Below are 21,098 nucleotides of genomic sequence, written 5' to 3' on the forward strand. Positions count from 1 at the left end.
CATCCCCCACTCCCCCACAGGTCAGGCTGTAATCGAGCGTACGCACCAGACGCTCAAACAAGTCCTAGCCAGGCAAGGTAGCGAAGCAGTGTGGATGTCTCCCCAACAGAAACTATGTAAAGCTCTGTTTACTATTAATTTCCTAAACTGCTCATTTGAAAACATGAATCCTCCTGTAACTCGGCATTTTAACAGTAGTGATCAGTTTAAATTGTCACAGCATCCACCGGTGTTAATCAGAGACCCTGAAACTTGGCAAACCAAGGGTCCCTATGAACTTGTCACCTGGGGGCGTGGCTACGCGTGTGTATCCACCCCTTCAGGCCCCCGATGGATTCCTCAGAAATGGGTAAAACCTTTTATTCCAAAGAATCCAGCACCAGCAAGAAGAGAAGAGAAGCAAGTAGCTGTTGCTTCCAAAAGAAGACGCCGCTGAAGAGAGTAAGAAGAAACCTGCATACTGTAACTGTAAATATGTTTTAAAGAATGTCTGTTTCCTTTTTTTTAGAAATAACCTACCTCTTACTCAAATCCATGATGAGCCTTAAGCCTGCTGTCATCCTGCTCGCACTGAGCAGCCTGACAACAGCCTGGATCGTCCCACAGCCACGTCAAAACGTCTGGGTGACCCTGGCACAAACACTCCAACAGGAAAACATATGTCTATCGACCGCAGCAGCAAAAAATCCTATGTCTACCTGCCTGGTAGGAATTCCCCTGCAGCATGATGAATTCACACACAGCTTTAGTACACTGACTCCTGAGGCAGATAATAAACTACACAGCACTCATGTAGAAGCAGAGTTAAGAAACCCTGTCGAGGAGTGGCTACCCCATTTTCTTAAGGCAACCCAGGAACCCCAGGAGTTAGAGTTGCTGGGTTCCTCCCCAGCATCATACTGTGTACACTTTAGAGTTAGTCCTCCAACTCATAAAGAAACATTCCACCATATAGTACAACATAGAGAAGAGTTCACAGCAAAAAAGTGGTGCCATGTACTAAGCTACATCAAAGTGCACTCTTCAGTTCATCCACATCCCAAAAGCCTCCCCAAAGGACTGTTCCTCATTTGTGGGGACCGTGCATGGGCAGGAATTCCATCCCGTCTCCTTGGAGGGCCGTGTACCATAGGGCGTCTGTCACTGTTAGCGCCCAATCAAACATTAATTGGCGAGTGGACCCATAAAAACAATTTGACCAAAAAAATTCAAAAGAGAAGTGCTACAAAATTAGATGAAAATTGTGACTCAGAAATTTTCCATTGGTCAAAATCAAAAAGGATTGCTGCATCCATTTTTCTTCCCTGGGTAGCTGCAGCTAAAGCCCTAGGTGAATTGGGACACCTAGAATGCTGGGTAGTAAAACAAGCGAATTTAACATCCAATGCCATAAGTGCCCTCCTAGAAGATGAGGAAATTACCAGGCAGGCGACACTTCAAAACCGTGCTGCAATAGACTTTCTCCTATTGCTCCACGGGCACGAGTGCCAAGAGTTTGAAGGTCTTTGCTGCATGGATCTAACATCGAAGGCTCCTAACATCCATGCCACTCTCCGAGAGATGAAAAGCATGATCGGACAAGTCAAGCAAGAAGCTGATGACTGGTTCAATGGACTGTTTAAGAACTGGGGGCTCTCGGGGTGGTGGGCTTCAATAGTGAAAACTATTCTGTCACTGCTAGTCATTGTTTTGCTGACGGTGTTAGTGTTTGGAGTGCTAAGCAAAATACTGTACAGAAGCATAGTTAAGCTAGTCTCAACTACCTCAGATGTCAACCATATAGAGTTGGCAGACCGGAGTAACCCTCACCAACCTACAAATGGGAATTGGTGGGCCACTTCGGGTCAGTAAGTAGTATAAGCTCATTACCTTTCATTTAATTACATATGTTAAAGTAGGGGCAGATGTGGTAGTGCATATTTCTGGGAGTTACTGTGTTTCTCTGTGACGTGTTTTTCCCCTCCCCTCCCTTATCCCTGAAACGTTACCCCATTGGTTGGCGCTATATGTCCCCCCGCCCCTCTCCCGAGGTTTGAAAGAGTCCGGGAAAGAGTAACCCGGCCTCTTCTCTCTCTGGCAGCTAGCCAGAATAAACATCTTCTGATCCCCTGGAGGGAGAAGCAGCACCTTTTGGTCTTTTCTCGGTCTCGAGGAGCCTCTCTGACCCCTCCATTCGACAGAGCTAGCGTGGATTTACTTCGGGGGGCAAAGGGAAGGTCTCCTCAGAGCTGCACTGTCTTTCCTTTCTTCTTCAGCCCCAAAATGTACCATGTTGCCTTCCATGATAAATATGATTCTCTTCTGCTCTGAATATCTTCTTTCTGTATATGGTAACTTCCATTTTTTTAAACCCATTTAATGGAGACAAGAGAAAAAGTATTCTGTAGTGCTACCATAAACAGAACAAACACTAATTTTGCAACACTAGAGTCTAGATCCCTATCAGAAATTCTGATTTTCCATTCATGTCTCAATATCAAAGCAAAAAAAACCCAAACCTCATATACATTAATTTTATTTTCAGGCCTGGCCGGAATAGGGATAGGGATAGGGATAGGGATAGGAATAGGAATAGGAATAGGAATAGGAATAGGATAGCCTGAGTTTTAAAGGACACAAGATTATCCAATTCAATTCCTGGAAGTAAATAGATATATTTTATGTTCATCCTATGTGAACTTTACAAACCATATTTGCTATACTATTCTTGATGCCTTAGACTTCCTTTTTTCCATGTTGAAAAGGGCTTCAGAATTTTCAGAGTAGCTTTTATTCTGTATGTTTTCCTTTTCAATCCCCTTTCATTTTTTGGTGTATCCTCTTAAAGAAGATCACACATACAGCAATAAAGAAAATGGTATACTGTGCATTTACACCAGAGCAGTATGATATTTTCTCTTTTTTCTTTTTTAACAACTTCTCATAATATATTTGCCATGCAACACTGAGCTGACATTCTCAGAGATCTGACAACACCATAATAACTGAGAACATACAGATCTACTTAGAATACATTTATTCAAGTGCACTTCTTAACAACAATTTTTGTCTGCTCATTTTGCCACTCAGTATCATGAGATAATCTTCAGTCCACTTTAGACTTGACTATCCTAAATAATACTGTATCCTTTGTAAGAGATGTATTCATTTTATTCACTCCTTCCAAGTAATTTGTCAGCATATTGAACTGAGCAGGCTCTTGTGCAGATTCCTCAAACCCCCATAAGTAGTAACTGGCACAATGTTGTGTTCTTTTTGTTTCTCTTACGAGAAGGGAGCTACATCTGAAGATCAAAATCTGTGATAGAAAGCCTTGCTTACTATTCACATTGACTTCTCATTTACTGCTGCAAATGTTATTCAGAGAGACGCTGTTAGTAACATGGACCTCCAGGGAAACGAGTTAATTAGAACTGTATATGAGCAAATTTCAATCAGTATGTTGTGAATATCGTGCATACCATGTGATTGTTGTATACCTCTGAGAAGATTCTCTGTTACAATAAGCAAATATAAAATGTTGTCTTGATTTGTGGAAAACTGGCTGTTAATCTCTCCAAGCCTACCTTGAAATTTCTGCCAATTTAATTATTTTAATCACTTATTTCCATGTCAGTATTTAGAAAGTAAGATGAAAATCAGCTGTTTTGTTGCTTGCTGTAACTGGCTATAAATAGCTCATGTCTAAATGGTGCTCCCAAAATATGGTGAAAGAGATTGACAACTTATTCATAATTATTTATGCAATTATATCTTGCCTCTGGAGCTTCTCAGAGAGCTTCTTCAATAGGTGGTTTTTCAAAATCTTTGTGTTGCTTTAATCAATTTGTTTTAATATAGTGAAAATCCATCACAGTCTTAGTTAATCAAAGTAGCATTATACTCAAAATTGGCTGATTTGCCTTTGGAGCATTCAGTAAACACAAAGATCTGTGTTTTGGATACTGTCCAAGGTGAGGTAGGTATAGGTAAGTTCCCATTATATTTGTCAAAAAATTCAACACCCCAAGGGTATATCTGGAGTATTGCGTTCAATTCTAGTCTGCTCAGCATAAGAAAAACAAGTTCCTCTGGAAATGGTCTAGCAAAAGGTCACAAAGGTGTTTAGGGGACCGGAGCATCTCTCTTGTGAGGAGAGGCTATAGGAGCTGGGCCTGTTTAGTCTAGAGGAGAGAAGAGTGAGAGGGGATCTCATCAATACACATAAATATCTCAAAGGTGGGTGCCAAGAGGATGGTGCCAGGCTCCTCCTGGCATTGCCCAGCGACAGGACAAAGAGTAGTGGCCATAAACTAAAACACAAGAAGTTTCTCCTCAGCGTGAAGAAGAACTTTACATTGAGATTGGCAGAGCACTGAACAGGCTGCCCAGGGGGCTCATGGAGAGACTCCCTCTCTGGAGACATTCAAAACCCACCTGGACACGTTCCTGTGTCACCTGCCGTAGGTGACCCTGCCTTGACAGGGGTTTGGACTGGGTGATTTTCCAGAGATCCCTTCCAACCCTTGTGCTTCTGAGATTCTGTGATTCTATTATTCTAAAGCTAGATTCAACGTGCCTCACAATTTTTAAGCAAAGCATATCAGCAGCTCTGAAATTTGTCTTCTTTTTTACTTGTTTGAAACAAATCATTAACTTCAAGCAATAATCCTAACTGTCTGAACTTAAAAACACTTTTTTATAAGGTAATAAACTGTTTAATTGCAAAAATTATTTTAATGCCTATTTCAGAGTTGATATGCTCATTGGAGAAAAATGTTTCTTTGGAAATTTATGTGTAAAAGCATTTATTTCAAATTACAAAATTGCACAGAATGACAGTTACTCAGATTTCCTTCATTTCATCTAGCAAACTGGTGAAAATCAAGACCTGTGCAACTGGAAGAAGTGAAGCTAGATTAGACTGCTATGATATCTTGTTAAATGAAAAAAAGAGTGAAGTCTTCATTGCCTCAGATTTAGGTTTAGGTTAAAGTATTGGAACCCCATTAGTCATAATGGGATGGCACGAGGGGTATTAATAGCAGAAATTTGTCCAGCACATCAATCAATGATCCATTAAGGATAAATACTTTTTAAATACTGATAGCTTTGTGCAGGCTAACCATGAGAAATACAGTGATGTGTGGCACTATTTTCCTCCTTCAAAGTTAAAATTTTATCATTTTTTACGCTTACAGCAGTACATGATATCGTTGCAAACATGAATCCCTTAACCTTACACCTGTGCAGAACCAGACTTTTCCAGTGAGCATGGTATTGGTAGCATGTCAAACTACAATATTCTGGAGCAAAAGTGTGCAAATTATGGATTTCCATTTTCCAAAACAATTGAGAAAAATGAATGGAAATTATCTGAAACCTGACACAGAAATCTCTAAAATAATGCATCAAAGTTTTCTTTGTGCTACTTCCTTTTCTCTGACTTGGTTTTATCATCCTTTTTTAAGTTCAGAACAAAATGTGGTGTTTCTTTCAGGGTACTTTGATTACAGGGGAAATAAAGCATGAAAAAGACTGTTCCAACCTGATAAAATTCCTGTTAAACTGAGGGGTCACTTAAATCATAATCCATTATCTGTTGGCACTTGAACTTTCTCATCCTGAAATGACATCTTGGCAGCAATGCATGTTATTAAGATGAGCAAGATTGATACTAAAAAAAAAAAAATAGTCCTTGATTTCTGATATTGACATTTTGGAGCATTATTAGGAATATAACAGAAAAATTACCTGAAATTCTGGTAGGACTATGGACAGATATTTCAAATGGGAGGGAAAAAAAGTAATATAAAAATGAAGTGGGAAGAAAAATTACATGCTGAACAAGAGAAGGCATTTACGGGCCAAGAAACACATCTAGCATAATAGAAAATGCAAAGATAATAGTCTTTCTAATCTGAAGAGGTATCAGAGCTGAAAGGATTAAAACTCCACAGATTACTCAATATCTGAGAAAAATGTCATAGAAATGCAGTTTTGAAACGCTACAGAAAAGTAATTACTAAATGCTCTATTTTCTCAGAATTTTATCACAGAAAATGTTATTTATAATGGGCCACTTACTGTGTTGATTGATTATTTACTTTCAAGTAAAGTAAATTATTTAATTTCAAGACTAATTTATAGAATATTATCAGTTCAGGCAGGAAATATGGTAAGAAATTGTTCTTTGGACAACAAGAATCAACCTCAGAGATCTTTCTCCTAATTAAAATATTTGGAATTTTATAGGCCACATCATTAATCTACATTTAAAATTTCAGTCATTTTTTTTGGCATTCTGTATTCTATGACAGCAATAGCCTGGCCTGGACAAGTTGTTCAAGTGGCTAAGAGTGTGTCTTATAAGCAATATTGGATAGAGTTTGGTTTAAATTGAATACTGCTTTTATGATGTTTACATCACTCCAACTATGACTATTTATACTTGGTTTCTGCATTACAGGTAAAATATTGTAAATATTGTATGTGTTGTAAATACATATAAGGATTGGATATTCATTTCTAGCTATTGATTAATTAAGATTATTGAGGTGAACAGGTATCTTGAAACCTTCATTGCATTTGTTGTTTATATTTGAAGATGTCCAAGGCTACAAAGATTGCTTGGATGGGTCATTTTGCAGCATTCAGCTTTCCTTCAATTCCACTGCTATGATATTTTGTCTGAGGGTCAGCCACATAATATATCTAGAGAGTAAACTCTCTAGATGAATGCAATGTATTACAGTATCAGATTATATTGCCTCATTTTATTATTCTTGGGGAAAACACTTTTGTCTATCATAAAAGTAGCTGTTCTATTCACACCTCTTATTCATCCTTGACAGATGCTTCTGTCAATACAGAATTTACCTCTTTCACTGATTGAGGACACAGATTTTGCAAAACATGTTGTGAAAAACAGAAAACAAAATCAACACTTTTCTTAGTATGGTATTTTTCTGTGTGCCCTGTTAAGTAACCATGTTAAATTCTGCTTTTCCCAAGAAAAAAGAGAGGCTGCCTTCCCTAACTGCCTCAGATTCAAGAACCAGAAACACTGTTCTTAAATATTAAAAGTCACAGCAAAATGGCCTAAGATAATAATGAGGAAAAAAAAAAAAAACATGAAGAATTCAGTGTGAAGATTTGTAACATTGTAGCATGGAAGGAAAGCAAGGTAGATGACTTCCAGAAAGGGAGAAGTAAGGAAAAGTGTGTAGGTAAACAGAAGTGAGAAGGAGACTGAAAACTAGCCAGAGGTAGGAAGGAGATGAGGGGAATTAAAAATTCAAATAAGAAATTATGATGAACAGATTTGAGGAGTAATACTACAGGAAACAGTATGTAGGCTATAATTTGTTGTCATAATCAATATTGGGTACTACTATACAAGACATCTGCTAATAAAAAAACAAATTGTGTTCCCCAACCCATGGGCAAGAGCACTGCTGCTGTGACTGCTGTGCCCAATGTGATGTTTTACTTAACCTTATGATCTCTGTTTAACATTTATAAATTCCTTCAGAAATTGGAGAAGACATGCAAAATGTCATGTCATTGACAATCTGCATGTTGGAAACGGAATTTATAAAATTATGGGATTCAACATTTTAAGGAAAAGGTTTCATTAGGTTATTCTTTTTTTCACTGTAAGTTTAAATGGCATACAGCTATGAATATAAATTAGTGTCACATTAAAAATCACCACATACAAGTTGAATTTTTGCAATACAAAATAATTATGTGTAAATTGGGGAATTTAAACTAAATAAATTTCTTATACTTTGTTTCTACATAATAAAAATATATCCATAATGAGGACCTAATTCTCCTTTAATACATGTGCCTCATTAGGTGTCACTACTTATAACGAGTTATAGATCAGTAAAATCAATAAAAACAAGAGAGGAATTGAAACTTTAATATCCATTTTCAGACAAATATTCAGAAAAATACTCATGCAAATACACAATTAATTACATGGATATGGCTACTAATAATTTAGAATTTACACAACTGATTAATTATTTCAGAAATTATAAATTTTAAGTCCTTTGATCATAATATTTTATCCATACCAGAGTTATATTCTGAGATGGATTGAAAACTGGTTGAATGGCCAAGCCCAGAAGGTGTTGACCAGTGGCATGGGGTCTTGTAGGAGGCAGTAACCACTGATGTACCCAGGGCAGGTGTCAAGGATAGGGCAGAGTGAACCTGCAGCAAGTTTGATCTCACACCAAACTGTGAGGAGTGACAGATGCCCCAGAGGGTCATGCAGCCATCCCAAGGGACCTTGACAGGCAGGAGAAAGGGGTCAAAACAAACCACACAAAGGGAGAAATGCAGAGTCCTGCACCTGGGGAGGAACAGTCACAGGCACCAGAACATGCTGGGGGCTCCCAGCTGGAAATTCTGGATCCTGGTGGATGCTGAGTTTAACTTGCACCTGAAATGTGCTCTTGCTACAAAGGATGCTAACGGACCTTGGGCTGCAGGAGACGAAGTACTGCCAGCAGGTCAGGGGAGGTGATCCTTTCTCTCTCCCAAGCACTGGCGCAGCCACACCTGCAGTGTTGTGTCCAGTGCTGGGATGTGAACGTACAGGGGAAATTCCAGCAAAAAGCCACAAAAATGTTTAAGGGACTGAGTGTCTCTCCTGTGAGGAAGGGCTGAGAGAGCTGGAGAAACCTGGAGAAAAGAGGCCTCAAGGGAAATCTCATCAATGCCTGAAGGAGGGTGCAAAAAGGACAGAGACAGGCTATTTTCAGTAGTATGTGGTGGCAGGACCAGAGACAACAGGCACCTGCTGAAACACAGGAGATTCCCTCTGAACAACAGAAAACACTTTTTTTACTGTGAAGGCATCTGAGTATGGGCACAGGCTACCCAGAGAAGGGGTAAAAACTCCCACCTTGAAGATGGTGGACACAGTCCCGGCAAACTGATAGGTTTTGGTTATAGGTTACTTGGAAGGTTAGATAACATGACTTCCAGGGCTGCCTTCCAAACTCATCCATCAGGAAATTCTGTGAATTTGGCTTCTTTTGAAGAGGAAGTAGAGGTGATGAAATGATATGAAAGAAACTTAGGTAGGAAGCAATATTTCTATGCTGCATAATTTCTCATGATCCAAAGTGAAAACCAGTACATTGTTTGAGAACAAAAAGGAAGGATGGAGATATCATCTGATAATTTTAATTATCGCATTTTCCTTTTTAGGTCTTAAAATGAAGGAACAACCTTTTGATCAAAATATGATACTTTGGCTTCCAGTTTATTTTCTCTCATTAGAAATCATAATGGTAGAGGACATCACTGCTAGGGTTTTCACTCTTAGCCATATATCCCACTGACTGAAGCAGACTCAGACTGTACAGAAAATAATAAACAAACTGTTATTTGCTTTCTTACAAAATTCACACACCTCTGTTTTCAGTTTGAAAAATATATCTTATTAATATTTTATATGTATATCATCTTATTGCATTCAAATTTGTTCAAGACTTTGAACAAGTCTGCAAGGCTATTTCCTAGTATATATTTGCATTTTACAAGCAGACACTAATAAAAGTAAAATATACACATATATGTCAAAAATCATCTTATAATTCTTACTGTTTAGTGAATTGAAATGGTAAATGTGAAAAGAGTAAGGAAAAATAGTCTTTATTTATTGAAATTGTATTTACCAAGAAGTTACTGTGGTTGAAACAGGAGCATAGGATTTGAGAACTCTTTCATAAACCTCATGCAGTTGTTCCTCCCAAATATTTTCTTTGTAGCACTGATTTAACATACAGAGTTGTGCAGTTTATTTTTTCTGCTATAATGAATCAAAATAGCCTGCTTTGTGCATCTGCAACACCTCAATGTCCCAGAACCATATCTGGCATACATTATTAATTATCTAGTAATTCTGTGAAGCAGAGAATGGACAAAAAAATTAAAAATCTTGATTCTTGAAAGATGGCTGTGGTGGAGCATGGATGAGCATAACAAACTATTACTTGTATCACAGAATCACAGAATGGCTGGGGTTGAAAGGGACTTTTGGAGACCAGATAGTCCAACCCTCTTGCCCTCTTACCCTCAGAAGTCAATATCTAGTGGCTCAACTATAATTATTAAGTAACCTTGTTACTGTAAGCTTTTATTTTCATTCAGCCATGGCACATAAAGGTCAACGGATCTGATGGATCACCATGCAAAGTTTAAGAAGAACTGGATGATGAAAAGGAATAGGCTTACTTTCATTATATAGGGATATATAAATCAATAAAATCACTAAAAGATGCTATAGTATATTTTACTCTCTGCCTACCTCCAAATTATTTTCTTACCTTGCACAATGCAATTAGAAAAAAAAAACCCAACATTTTCTGCGCAAAATAGAAGAAAAATGATACCAGTTTCACTGGCATTTCAGAAAAGCCTCTTAGAAAGAATGGGAATATAGCACTTGTAGCAGCACATATAATTAGAATTGCTGAGCAGAATGACTTCATACTAATTTTAAAAATAAATAGTTGTTTCTTTCTATGCTACTGTTCCAGCTGCTTTAAACAATTTTGCGATAATGGATTATTAATTACATTGATCTCGCATGTCAGTTGACATGAGGGAAGTATTTGCATTTCTAAATAGTTTGTGTACAAAAGTGGTTACATAAAACTCACTTCTTGAATACTGGAAATACCATTTGCCTAATGCACAGAATAAAAACGAGAGCTATAGACAGGCAGATCTTTAAGAGCATCTAGACTGCAGTTCACCTTAGGAAATATTATAAATCAACAGCCTCTTCTGACACTGAAGGAATGTTTCTTTTACTGTGTTAACTTTAAGTATTTCTTTTACCCAGGGGACTGTTCCATTAACCTATTGTTTTGATTTTTGAGCAAACTGAACCACAAAAGAAAATGAGATTCTATTTTATGTTCTCACAAGGTACTGATTGCTTCTCCAATAATCCACCATCTGTATCCAAAGTCGTACCTAATAGAACAAAAAAAATTATATTCAAATATGTTTTGTCTTTTAATGTATTCTGTATTTCACACTTGAAAGTAACTTATTTATTATTAACAAAACTTTTTGGAGTGTCAGAAAGGAGAAAGAAAAGCCTGATAAAAGGCAGCCTATATTAACATGATTGCCAAGTTTTACCAAAAAAATATCAGCCACTGATAGCTAAGATTTGAGAGATTTTAATGAGAAACATTAGGTGACTTTAATACAAATGTCACTATCATTTAGTTGCTAGAAAGAGAGCTGAAGCAATACTAAATTGTCAGAATTCATTTAAGTCTGAAACTAATTTCAAGTAGAACTTGTTTGAATTTCTTTTGGGATCACTTTCCATGAACAGTTAATCTTATGTAGTCCAAGTTTATGAATATAAGACCTAGTTCTTCTCTCATTTACTTCAGTTTTCACCCTTGTGATTTGCCTAGCTTTATGCAAAATCCTCCTAGGTTAACACAGGAGCAGTAGAAAAGATAATCAAATTCCAAACTGTAATCATGTGTATGAAAGTTAAGCATTTACTTATACAATTTCTGAAAACTTTTTTTAATATTATGTTAACTCACATTATTGAGATATTTCCAAAGAATTCTCCTGATAAGATGAATGGGAATTTCTTTTTGCCATTTTTGCTTCTCACTGCCTGCACTTTGCAAACAGTAGAAGAGTAGAAGTCTGAATAAATGATTTAGCATGACTCTTTCTCATTCTAACAGATGATCTGCTTTTTGTGTTCCCCAACTCTTTCATGTACAAGTGTCATCTGACTGTTCATCACTGCTCAGATCTGTGGTCTCCCCCACTGCTTCTGCTGTAAGCAAAGTTTGTCTTCTTACTCCACTGTCATTCCTAACACACAAATATTTCTTTTGGTGGGGTGGTGAGTGGATAAGAAGATACGTTTTAGCTTGTCAGATATACTCTACATTATCTAACCTAAAATGTAATCCAGAAGAGGCAAAAAAATGATCAGTATTTGAAAATCATGTAGGCTGAAGGGAATCACAATCCCAGCTATGCAACTTAAAAAAACCCACCAAGACCTCAGAAATCATATAATGCCATCATCACTAAATCTGATAGCTCTTTAGTTTCCTCTGAAGTTTCATTTATGAGAGAGGCATTTATCATCATTTCATGAGGAAAGAGTCCACAGAAAATACTGGCACATCCCTCCATGAACTACCACAGCTCAATAACTCCATCAACAGGTTTAGTGATAGCAGGCTATTGTTTAGGGTGAGGGAGCCTGCTGAATGACACTCAGACTGAGGCTCCACAGTGATTTGGCACTCAAGAAAGCAATAGGTAGATAAGCCAAGAATGTCGAGGATAACAATATAAGTTGTGATTCAGGTCCCACAAACATTAAGTAAGTTATGGTATGATGCTACCTTTAAGGAAAGAACAGCCATTTTTCCTAGTCCACAAGACCTTGACAATATACATGAGAAGGAGAATAATGCTAATGATGAGTTCAAAGCAGAGTCAGTGCATCAAGTATATGTGTGAACAACATTAGGCATTCACACAACTAATTTTCACGAAGATGTATAGCAGAAAGTGTAAGTATGCTTAAAAAGGTGCTTAAAATCTATTCAGGTTGCCTGTGTCCCAAAAGCAGCATAGATGAGGTCCATAATGATGAGGAAACTTCCCAGCAGTAGGGTTTTATTTCTCATAGGCAAGCAGACCCTTGTAGTACTGATATTATGCTCTTAACCACTGCAAGGTGCACCAATACTGACATGGTATCTGGTATCTCCACTATGGTAAGAAGCTATAAAGGTTTGCCTTGCCCTGTGTCAGGATCTACCATCTAATAAAAAACTTCACATGTTGTAGAAAAAATTCTCACCAAGAAGAAAATAACCTTGTAATACTATTTGGCTGCTTTCTGCCGAGGATATTTATAGGAGAAAGCACTGTATTGACAAACATTTTAGCGCTCACTGTGAAGATGTAAGACAAGCAAAGTCTTGCCTCATTCTGAGGCTGAGACACATGGAGAGCTCAGTTGTGAAAAGAAATAATTTCCAAAATTTTTTCTCATCTGAGAAAACTCCAAAAGCATGAAGCTCAAAATTTCAGCCTAGGCTTTGCAGGACTAAACAAAGGAATCTACAAGCACTGATAGCAGTTTGTCTTCAATGTGGTTTGACAGTTATTGTCACAAGTTTAAATTTGTGTTAGGTGTTATTTGGCAGAGGACATTTCATGTCCTTTACAGGATCCACATCACAGCAGATGTACTGGCATGATACCTAAAACAAGGCTAAAAAGATGACTAAAGACAGAAATATGAATATGCAAGATATAGTGGCTTCATCACTATACCCAGACTGAAATGTGATTAATACACCAGAATGATAAAGCATGCCTTAGGCTGCCAGGCTCAAGGCTTATCTTCCTTAACAAAGTTCTCATGCACTGGGAATACTATCACAAATTTCCTGAAGTTGTAGGTGTGTCTTCTCATCTTGAGCATATACAGATTGAAACAAACAAATGATTATTCAATATTAGTGTGTCAGCAAATGTCAGACCCAGAGTTAGCAAGCATTCTGGTGGTCAGGCATATTGTCTCATCTCAACATGAAAGTGTTAGGCAACCACAATGTACCAGAGCAATCTCATGCCACAAACAGCTCATGTCATTAGCTTTCCTTTAAGGAAAACAATGTATATAAAATTGCAACTTTCATCCATCTTCATAAATCTGATTACTTGTTGTCCTTTCAGAGAAACTCAAGGTTCAATTGTTTTTGAGGGAGCTGATCTCAAAACATTGTGCTCCATTGTACATAAATAGCCACATTCTGAAGTTTAAAAAGTTTCAGCTTATTGCATTTGCACTTTACCATTGTTTTATCTCTGTCATATCAAGACATTACTCTCCAGATTGCTGCAGACTGACAGAGATGAGAATAAGACGCTTAAAGAGTGGCAAGAACAAGTACAGGTGGGTTCTGATTTGTTATGTTACAGTTCTTATAAATAGTGTCTGTCTGACTGATGTGCTTGCCAGAAATCACCTCCATGTTTTGGTTCAGGAAAGCTTGTTAGAGGTAACGGAACACATCCTTGGAATCTTCACTCTTTAGAAAAAGAGGTTATTTGGAGCAGTGGAATTAAAATGGTGACAGATGTCCTAAGGAAAAGATATCTTCTGAGCTCTAAATACGGCTTACCGATGCACATGCGCACGCCTAGTCATAAGGATCCTCTTCCTCCTCTGTGAAAGTACATTTTAAATTATTCAGCAGCAGTCCAGTGGAACTGAATGACTATTCAGCCAATGCCTTCTGGCCCTGCATTTGCACTGACTAATCCATTTCATTCAGTCACAAGTGGTCATGAGATGAAACCATTCCCAGAACAGACGTCTAAACACATTTGTGTATTGTTTGTACTTTTTAAATGTAAATCCCAATTCAGCTCTTCAAAAATACAATATATGTGTTAGATATCACATATCTAGAGTAAAAGTTTACAGTTGAGGCATATAAGAATTTTGTCTTGTCCTGCCCCAGAAAGAGTTTCACTTCATCAAACTCTCACAGTAAGAACTAACAACACATTTCACCAGAATGGCAAAATAAATTTTTACATATACACTGAAAATGTTACTTCCACCTCTGTATGTCTCAGTTCTTTCACTTCTAATATTTGGAACTCATGCCAAGACTGTCCAAGAAGTCCTCTCCAGCACTGAGGAGTGGGCAGATTAGTATTGAAACAAATATTTTAAAAGTGGAGGGAATAGGAAAGTGGCCTTTAGATAATCACAAAACAGTATCAGAAGCAGCTGCCCAAAACAGAAATGGCTTATTACTTTCTAACTGTTATGCTTTAGAGTGTAAAATAGTCCCTACACAAAACCATATTCAGTGGCAGAGGCAGGTTTCTAGGTCCAAATGCTTCTATAAATCAACAAAATTCCATGAATTGCTGGAATGTAAATGGGGAAGATGACATGAATTACAGTCTAACAAGGGTATTGAATCCTTAAATGAACTGTACACTCGCATTTTTAATGCAGAAAGCTGAAACCAGGCATAATAAAAATAATTAAAATGAGGTTTTGAATACATTAATCTGGATGAAAAGTGCTTTAAAGAACAAATGAAGCAGAAAAACAGACAGAATGTGTATGGCATTTACTTGTAGATATCCTTTCATGCCACTATTATCTGTTACCATTAATAAAACATGAAAAAGTAGAAGACAGGAAAAAAAAAAAAAAAAAGGCTTTAAAATATTTTCATTACATTGAAATTCAGGAAAAAAACATGGAAGTACTGCTTTGTAATTACCAGTGATTCTGTCACAGGCTGAATCATTCCTTAGAGAAACAGGTGAGGGAAGAAATAAAAGGGCCATATCACAACAGTGGTACTGGCCAGTCATTCTGGAATATAAGTACAAGATAGACACCTACAAGAGACTACAAGGAAAATGTAAAATATCAGTACAATCTTCAGGTCACAAAAAGGGATAGTGAGGGCACAATTCCATTCTCTGGAATACTGCTGTCTGCAGCACTTACAGCTTACAGCCAGACAGGAAACAGAACTGATGATACCATTCAAGATCAGAAAGATCATCTAATGACCCAAGAGTCTTTGCTAAGCATTGCCATGGTGGCTGGATTTCAGGTTTAGACTTAAATATCTACCAAAAAAATTGTCCTTTTAGTCATTCAGACATCCATTAGATTCAGCCCTGTTACTTTTCTGTAGCCTGAGTCTGTATTTTAATTTCAAAGCAGTTCAGTTCTTTTCTGTCTCAGTGAAGAAGCTGTTGTAAAGAAGTATTGTAGCAAAGAAACACATTATATAGTTCTCAGAAGAAACATGTGTGTACATATCTATATACATGTTTGTGTATCTTAAATTTGCCCTCCCCAGAAGACACCATCAGATTCCCCTTCTGAATTCATAAATTCATCTTTCATTTTGTATCTATGAATAGCTTAACCCTCAGCTGCTCTTAGTTTCTGCTCTTAGAATAGCTGGTAGCTAAATTATGAGAAAATCAGGATGTCAATATGTATATTTCTTAGGAGCATTCAAGCCAGACACGTGATTTCTAATTTAAGGCCATCATGCTCCTAAAATAGAAACCTCCTGAAGCTCTGCCAGATCTGAATAAGTAAATTGTTCAATTCACTTATTTCTGGGCTGACCTGAGTGAATCAGATATTTTAAGAATGTCAAGGAGAAACAAAAGCTAAGACTTCTAAAATCCCCTATGATACTATGGCACTGTATATCAGATTTCTACACTTTCAAATCAGAGCTTTCTTGAATATGCACTAAACTTACAATAATTTATTCTTTTTATAAAAAAACATCTATCTAAATGTAATAAAATGACCAGCAGAGAAGTTGGCCTCACTATGAGGCAGGCTTTGAAATGAGGAGTCAGGACAGTCAGGATATCTGCTCTCACACTGATAATGTGGGAGAAAAAGCTGGGGACTGAAGAAAAATCAATTCAGGTAAACAGAGGGGGTTGGGAGCTAAAAGCACTAGTATGAAGCATTAATCAGATGAGAAAGAAGTGGGGTAGCTGCTGCTGCTGCTAGAAGTATCTAGAGTGAGACTGGTGCTCTCTGTATATTATAGGACCAACATAAAAAAGAAAATAAATTTTATATTTTTTTAATGTATGCTACTGAAACACATTTGTGTACTATTTTAGAAGTAGTGGTGATAAAACAGTATAGCAGCAAAAGAGGCAATTTTTAAATAAAGATGTAATCTCTCCTGCTCAACCAACTGTAAAAAAAAAAAAAAAACAGATAAAAGATTTGACACACAGGGGTTTCATAAAAGGTCTGCAAGTCCAAAAAATATCTTCTTTTCACCTCTATATCAGCTGTCTTAATAAAAGATGGTACCTTTCCCTACAAAATTTATCTTTTTTGTGTTCTTGACTGAACATCCTTGAATATGTATGTTTGAGAATTTTCTTGTAAAAACATCAGTTCTACACAACACATCTCAAACAGCAGTATATCAATATGTCTGTTATAAGGAATATGCCCAAAGATATTTTTTAAAAGAAGACATAATTGAGCTACAGGTCTTCAAAATATTTTTTTTTTGCCTGAGGTCTAATATTATTTGAGGTCTATAATAACTTCATTCCTGATTTACTTAGGATACTTTTTTTAAAAAAAATCAAGAAATATCAGCAATTTTCAGAGGCATAACAAAGTGCAGCTCTTTAGCTCAATGTTTTATCAGCAGTTGTGTATGTCCCAAACTGTAATGGGCTCTGAAGCAATGCTGGGCAGAGGGAAGGAAGGTTACCATATTGATTGTAAACTATTCAGTGAGATTAATAACCAAGCTTCCCAGTTCATACACAAGTATTTGACAAAGTTCTAGAGAGAAACATCGAGTTTCCTTCAAGCATTAACATAGTTAATACTTACCTGTTTTTCTCAATCATAAGTTGAATTGTATTGTAGGAAATGAACATTTTAAGCATTTTGTAGTTTTCAGGCTATATGCCTCTCCAGCTAAGCTAGACATTTGTTTGCACATTGAAACATTTAATTGAAAGATATGCTGAAGTCTTCTGAATTGTTACTGCAAATTTATTGTTTTCAAAAGGAGCTGAAACCTAGAAATGCCAGTGGAAACCTTTTGGTACTTCTACTCTGGCAATTACTGCCATAAGAAAAGACAAATACATTTGTTTCTGCCTTCAGCTGCTGCTTGGAAATCTGTTTCTGTTTTTACTCACGTATTTATAGATCTTTAGCTAAGTCGTTACTCTGAGTTTCCATAGTGATAACTGAAATATGTATTAACACCAAACCTCAAGGCATATTTATGGTTGGCAATGCTTCATAAATTACTTTTTTCAAGAGCAGCTTCTCACAACATATTTGCTCAGTTCAGTTCCTCACTTGATTTGTGATAGATACTTTTGATATAGCTGTATTTATCTAGGAGAGAGATATTTTTCTCTCTGCAAGATTCAGCGTGTTGATATTACTTCTGTTTTTTATCTATACTATCAAATGGTCTGAAGAGATGAAGCTTCTGAATTCAGAATGTTGTCTTTAAAATAAAATCACACTTTTAAATTTTCCTTACTTTCAATTAAACCTGCCTTAAATGAGGCACCATTAATGGACAATATAAAACATCACAGATAATTTATCTGTATTCACAATCATGAGCTTTTGAACAAAGAACCTATTTCTCTGGTTGCCATCAGATTAGGAAGGAATCACCCATTCATATGATCTTGCTAATCAGAAAAGCTGAGTGCAGCTCATCAACTATACCCAGAACATCCTTTTCTGAAAAAAATTCTGGGACAGAATTTTCTCATTTTGCTCATTTTTTCCCCAATATATTTACCTAAAAATTTATATTAGTCTGCTCTGGGATGCCTTAATGTCATGGCAAAAAGAGAAAACATCAAATAAAAAATCTTTTTCATTAGATTACTCAAAAAAAAATGCTTGGTTTTTCTGTTTTGGGTTTTTTGGGGATGTTTGAAAATCTAATACACTGACAGTCAAAGAAAATGTTTTCAGGAAATGTTTGAATGAATGAATGACTAAACAAATTTCCTCTTCATTTCTGGTAATTGCTTCTGTGAAGACAGCTGAATTAGAGGTTATTGGATGAAAATCTTTCACTGTTTATTTCAAACATACTGGGGGCTGGCTTCTGCTCTGTACTAAGGAGAACTGTCAGGCATACAAATACAAGGTGACAATGACCAAAAAAGGCCTAGAAAGTGACTTTATCCTGAATTAATGAAAGTGCCCATGTGGTCCCTATTTTACTCTGTTTGCAAGTAGGAATGTTCTTTAATTTCTTATTTGCCTCCTGGGTCTGCTGGTCATTTAAAGAAGGAAGTGCTTACATCCAACAAACTTCATTTTCATTCATCTGTTTTGGAAGTCTGATGCAGTATAAAGTAGTCTCTCATTAACTGCAGGTCTCTGTTGTGTGCCATAATCCTGTCCTCCCTTCTCATCCTCTGCAGTCATCGTCCATATGCTCACATGGCAACTACAAGCACAAAACATCCTTCTCCAGCTACTATTGTGTCAGACCCATATCTCCAGCTTCCAACTGCTGGGCATTCCTTTTCGTTATCCTTACCTTAAATAGCATTTTGTATTAGCTTAGTTTTTCATGGCGCTTAGCAGTTCAAACAGCTGGGCTCTAAACTGTGTTTTTCTCTCCGTGACAGTGGAGACTCCTGCAAGGAGAGTGCCCTCTGCAGTCACTCTTTGAATCTCGTGCTGTTCTGGTCTCCAGTCATCTCAGCTAGGACTGAGGGAGAAAATGTGTGACTCCCTCTCTTGTTTCTGTTCTATCGTGCTAGCTCTCAAGGCCCCAAAGCTCAGAGGCTTTAGCTGCAGAGCTGATTTGAGCTCAGGATGTTTTCTTTCATCCTTGGCTATGTGATGCTGCTGATATGGCCCTGTCCAGACTACATCATGCTAATCCTAACCCTGACCCAGTATGAATAGGATGAAGCCAAGCCCAACACTCTTCAATGTGCTTTTACAATTGAGACATAGCCAGAAGAAACTGAGCTACAGGCTGCTAGTAGCTTACTGTTTCTGCGTGAGAAGACTCTTATTTCCCTCTCCTAGATCCACAGCAGGGGGGAATATGGGATAGCTGCAACTCTCTAGAGACTGCAGGAGCTGCCCCTTGCCCTGCTGAGCTGGTCATGCTCTGTGCCTGGTGTGTCCACTGAGTCACCAACCTGCCTTAAGGATACAAAAACAAGTGCAGTGCACCCTCAGCGTCACCTTTGAAATTTATGCAGGAGAAAAATATATATTAATATTATTACATTACAAAATATGTATTATTACATATATTAAATATGTATTGTCTAGCAAACATTAGCATTATCTCAGTGCTTTTCAACAGTAATTGTTTGGGGTTTCACAAAGTAGGGTATAAATGAGATTACTGAGTGAAGCATGTTGCATAAGTTTTTATTTAATCATGATTTGCTTCAGTCCAACCCACTCTCTGTGTCACTGTGGAGATTAATTTTTAGTACTGAAAATATGGACTTGAATGTACTCACAAACAAGCAATTGCTAAGGGGCAATGTAATCCTGTACACTAGCAATTCTCTGGAAACTGCCTGTTTGTAAACTTCTGCTTTCAATAAAAAATTGAGGTAGCTTGTTATTTTCTCATTAAGGGGTAAGCTACTTCAACTTATTTTCTGATTGTATGTTTATAGCTACCAGCCTGCAGTAACATGTCATCTAGTAATTTCCTACTGTGCCTTCAGTCTTCATAAATATTTTGATCCTCAAAACACCTACTCCACTATTATCTAATAATATGCAGACCTCTTTCTTGAAAGAAAAGATAGACTGTTTCCTTTTTTTATCCTTTCTAGAAATAAAGCTCTCCAGAGCTTTCTCTTTTGCTGTGCTCACTCAGAAGCAGAGGACATAAGATGTACTGGCATCCTGAAAATAGGAGTTATCTTTATGGCTTGATGGAGACGTGATATCATAATAGTGTACCCTAAAATGCTGTGAATAAAATCAAGGGTGAACTGGGTGTGTCTAGGATGGAGTTAACAACCTTTATATAGTGCTGCTTTTTGGATATGCAGCTAAAAGAATGTTAATTACACAACAAAGTGTCAGCTTTTGACAAGTAGTCCTTTGCAGTGTCAAAACTTTCTCTGGTACTTATTCTGCCACACCAGGGAGTGGGCTGGAGGAGGTCACAAGAAAGAGAGGGACACATCCAGGCCAGATCACCCAAACTGATCAAAGGAATCAATATTCCACAACATATTGCATGATATTCAGCCATACAAAATAGTGGTGCAGTCTTTCCTATGAAGCCATTGGGAACCAGATGATGTGCTTGTACAAGGTTTTGCATCACTTGTTTTGGGTTTTGTCTACTTGTTGGCTGGTAGGCTATTTTTTGTTTGTTTGTTTTTCTCTTTCCTTCATTTTTTAGGGTTTGACTGAAACCAGGAGTTTCCCTGCTGCTGCTTTTCTGAATTTCTACTCCAACCTATTGGGATGGGTGATAAGAAGTGTTTGA

The 21,098-nt window shown here is 37.2% G+C and overlaps 1 protein-coding gene across 1 annotated transcript; it reads left to right on the forward strand.

The window, feature by feature from the left end:
* Positions 1–486: 486 nt before the first annotated feature.
* On the forward strand, positions 487–2,126 carry LOC147654007 (uncharacterized). Its single transcript, XM_086880157.1, has one exon. The coding sequence runs from the start codon at positions 487–489 to the stop codon at positions 1,849–1,851; it is 1,365 nt and encodes a 454-aa protein (XP_086736283.1). The 3' UTR covers positions 1,852–2,126.
* Positions 2,127–21,098: the final 18,972 nt, after the last annotated feature.

Source organism: Cyanistes caeruleus, chromosome 3 (assembly GCF_971803275.1).
Source record: "Cyanistes caeruleus chromosome 3, bCyaCae1.hap1.1, whole genome shotgun sequence".
Lineage (NCBI taxonomy): Eukaryota > Metazoa > Chordata > Aves > Passeriformes > Paridae > Cyanistes > Cyanistes caeruleus.

Excerpts from the sequence above, each read along its gene's own strand:
- LOC147654007 (XM_086880157.1), top strand. The coding sequence starts at position 487 with ATGTCTGTTTCCTTTTTTTTAGAAATAACCTACCTCTTACTCAAATCC.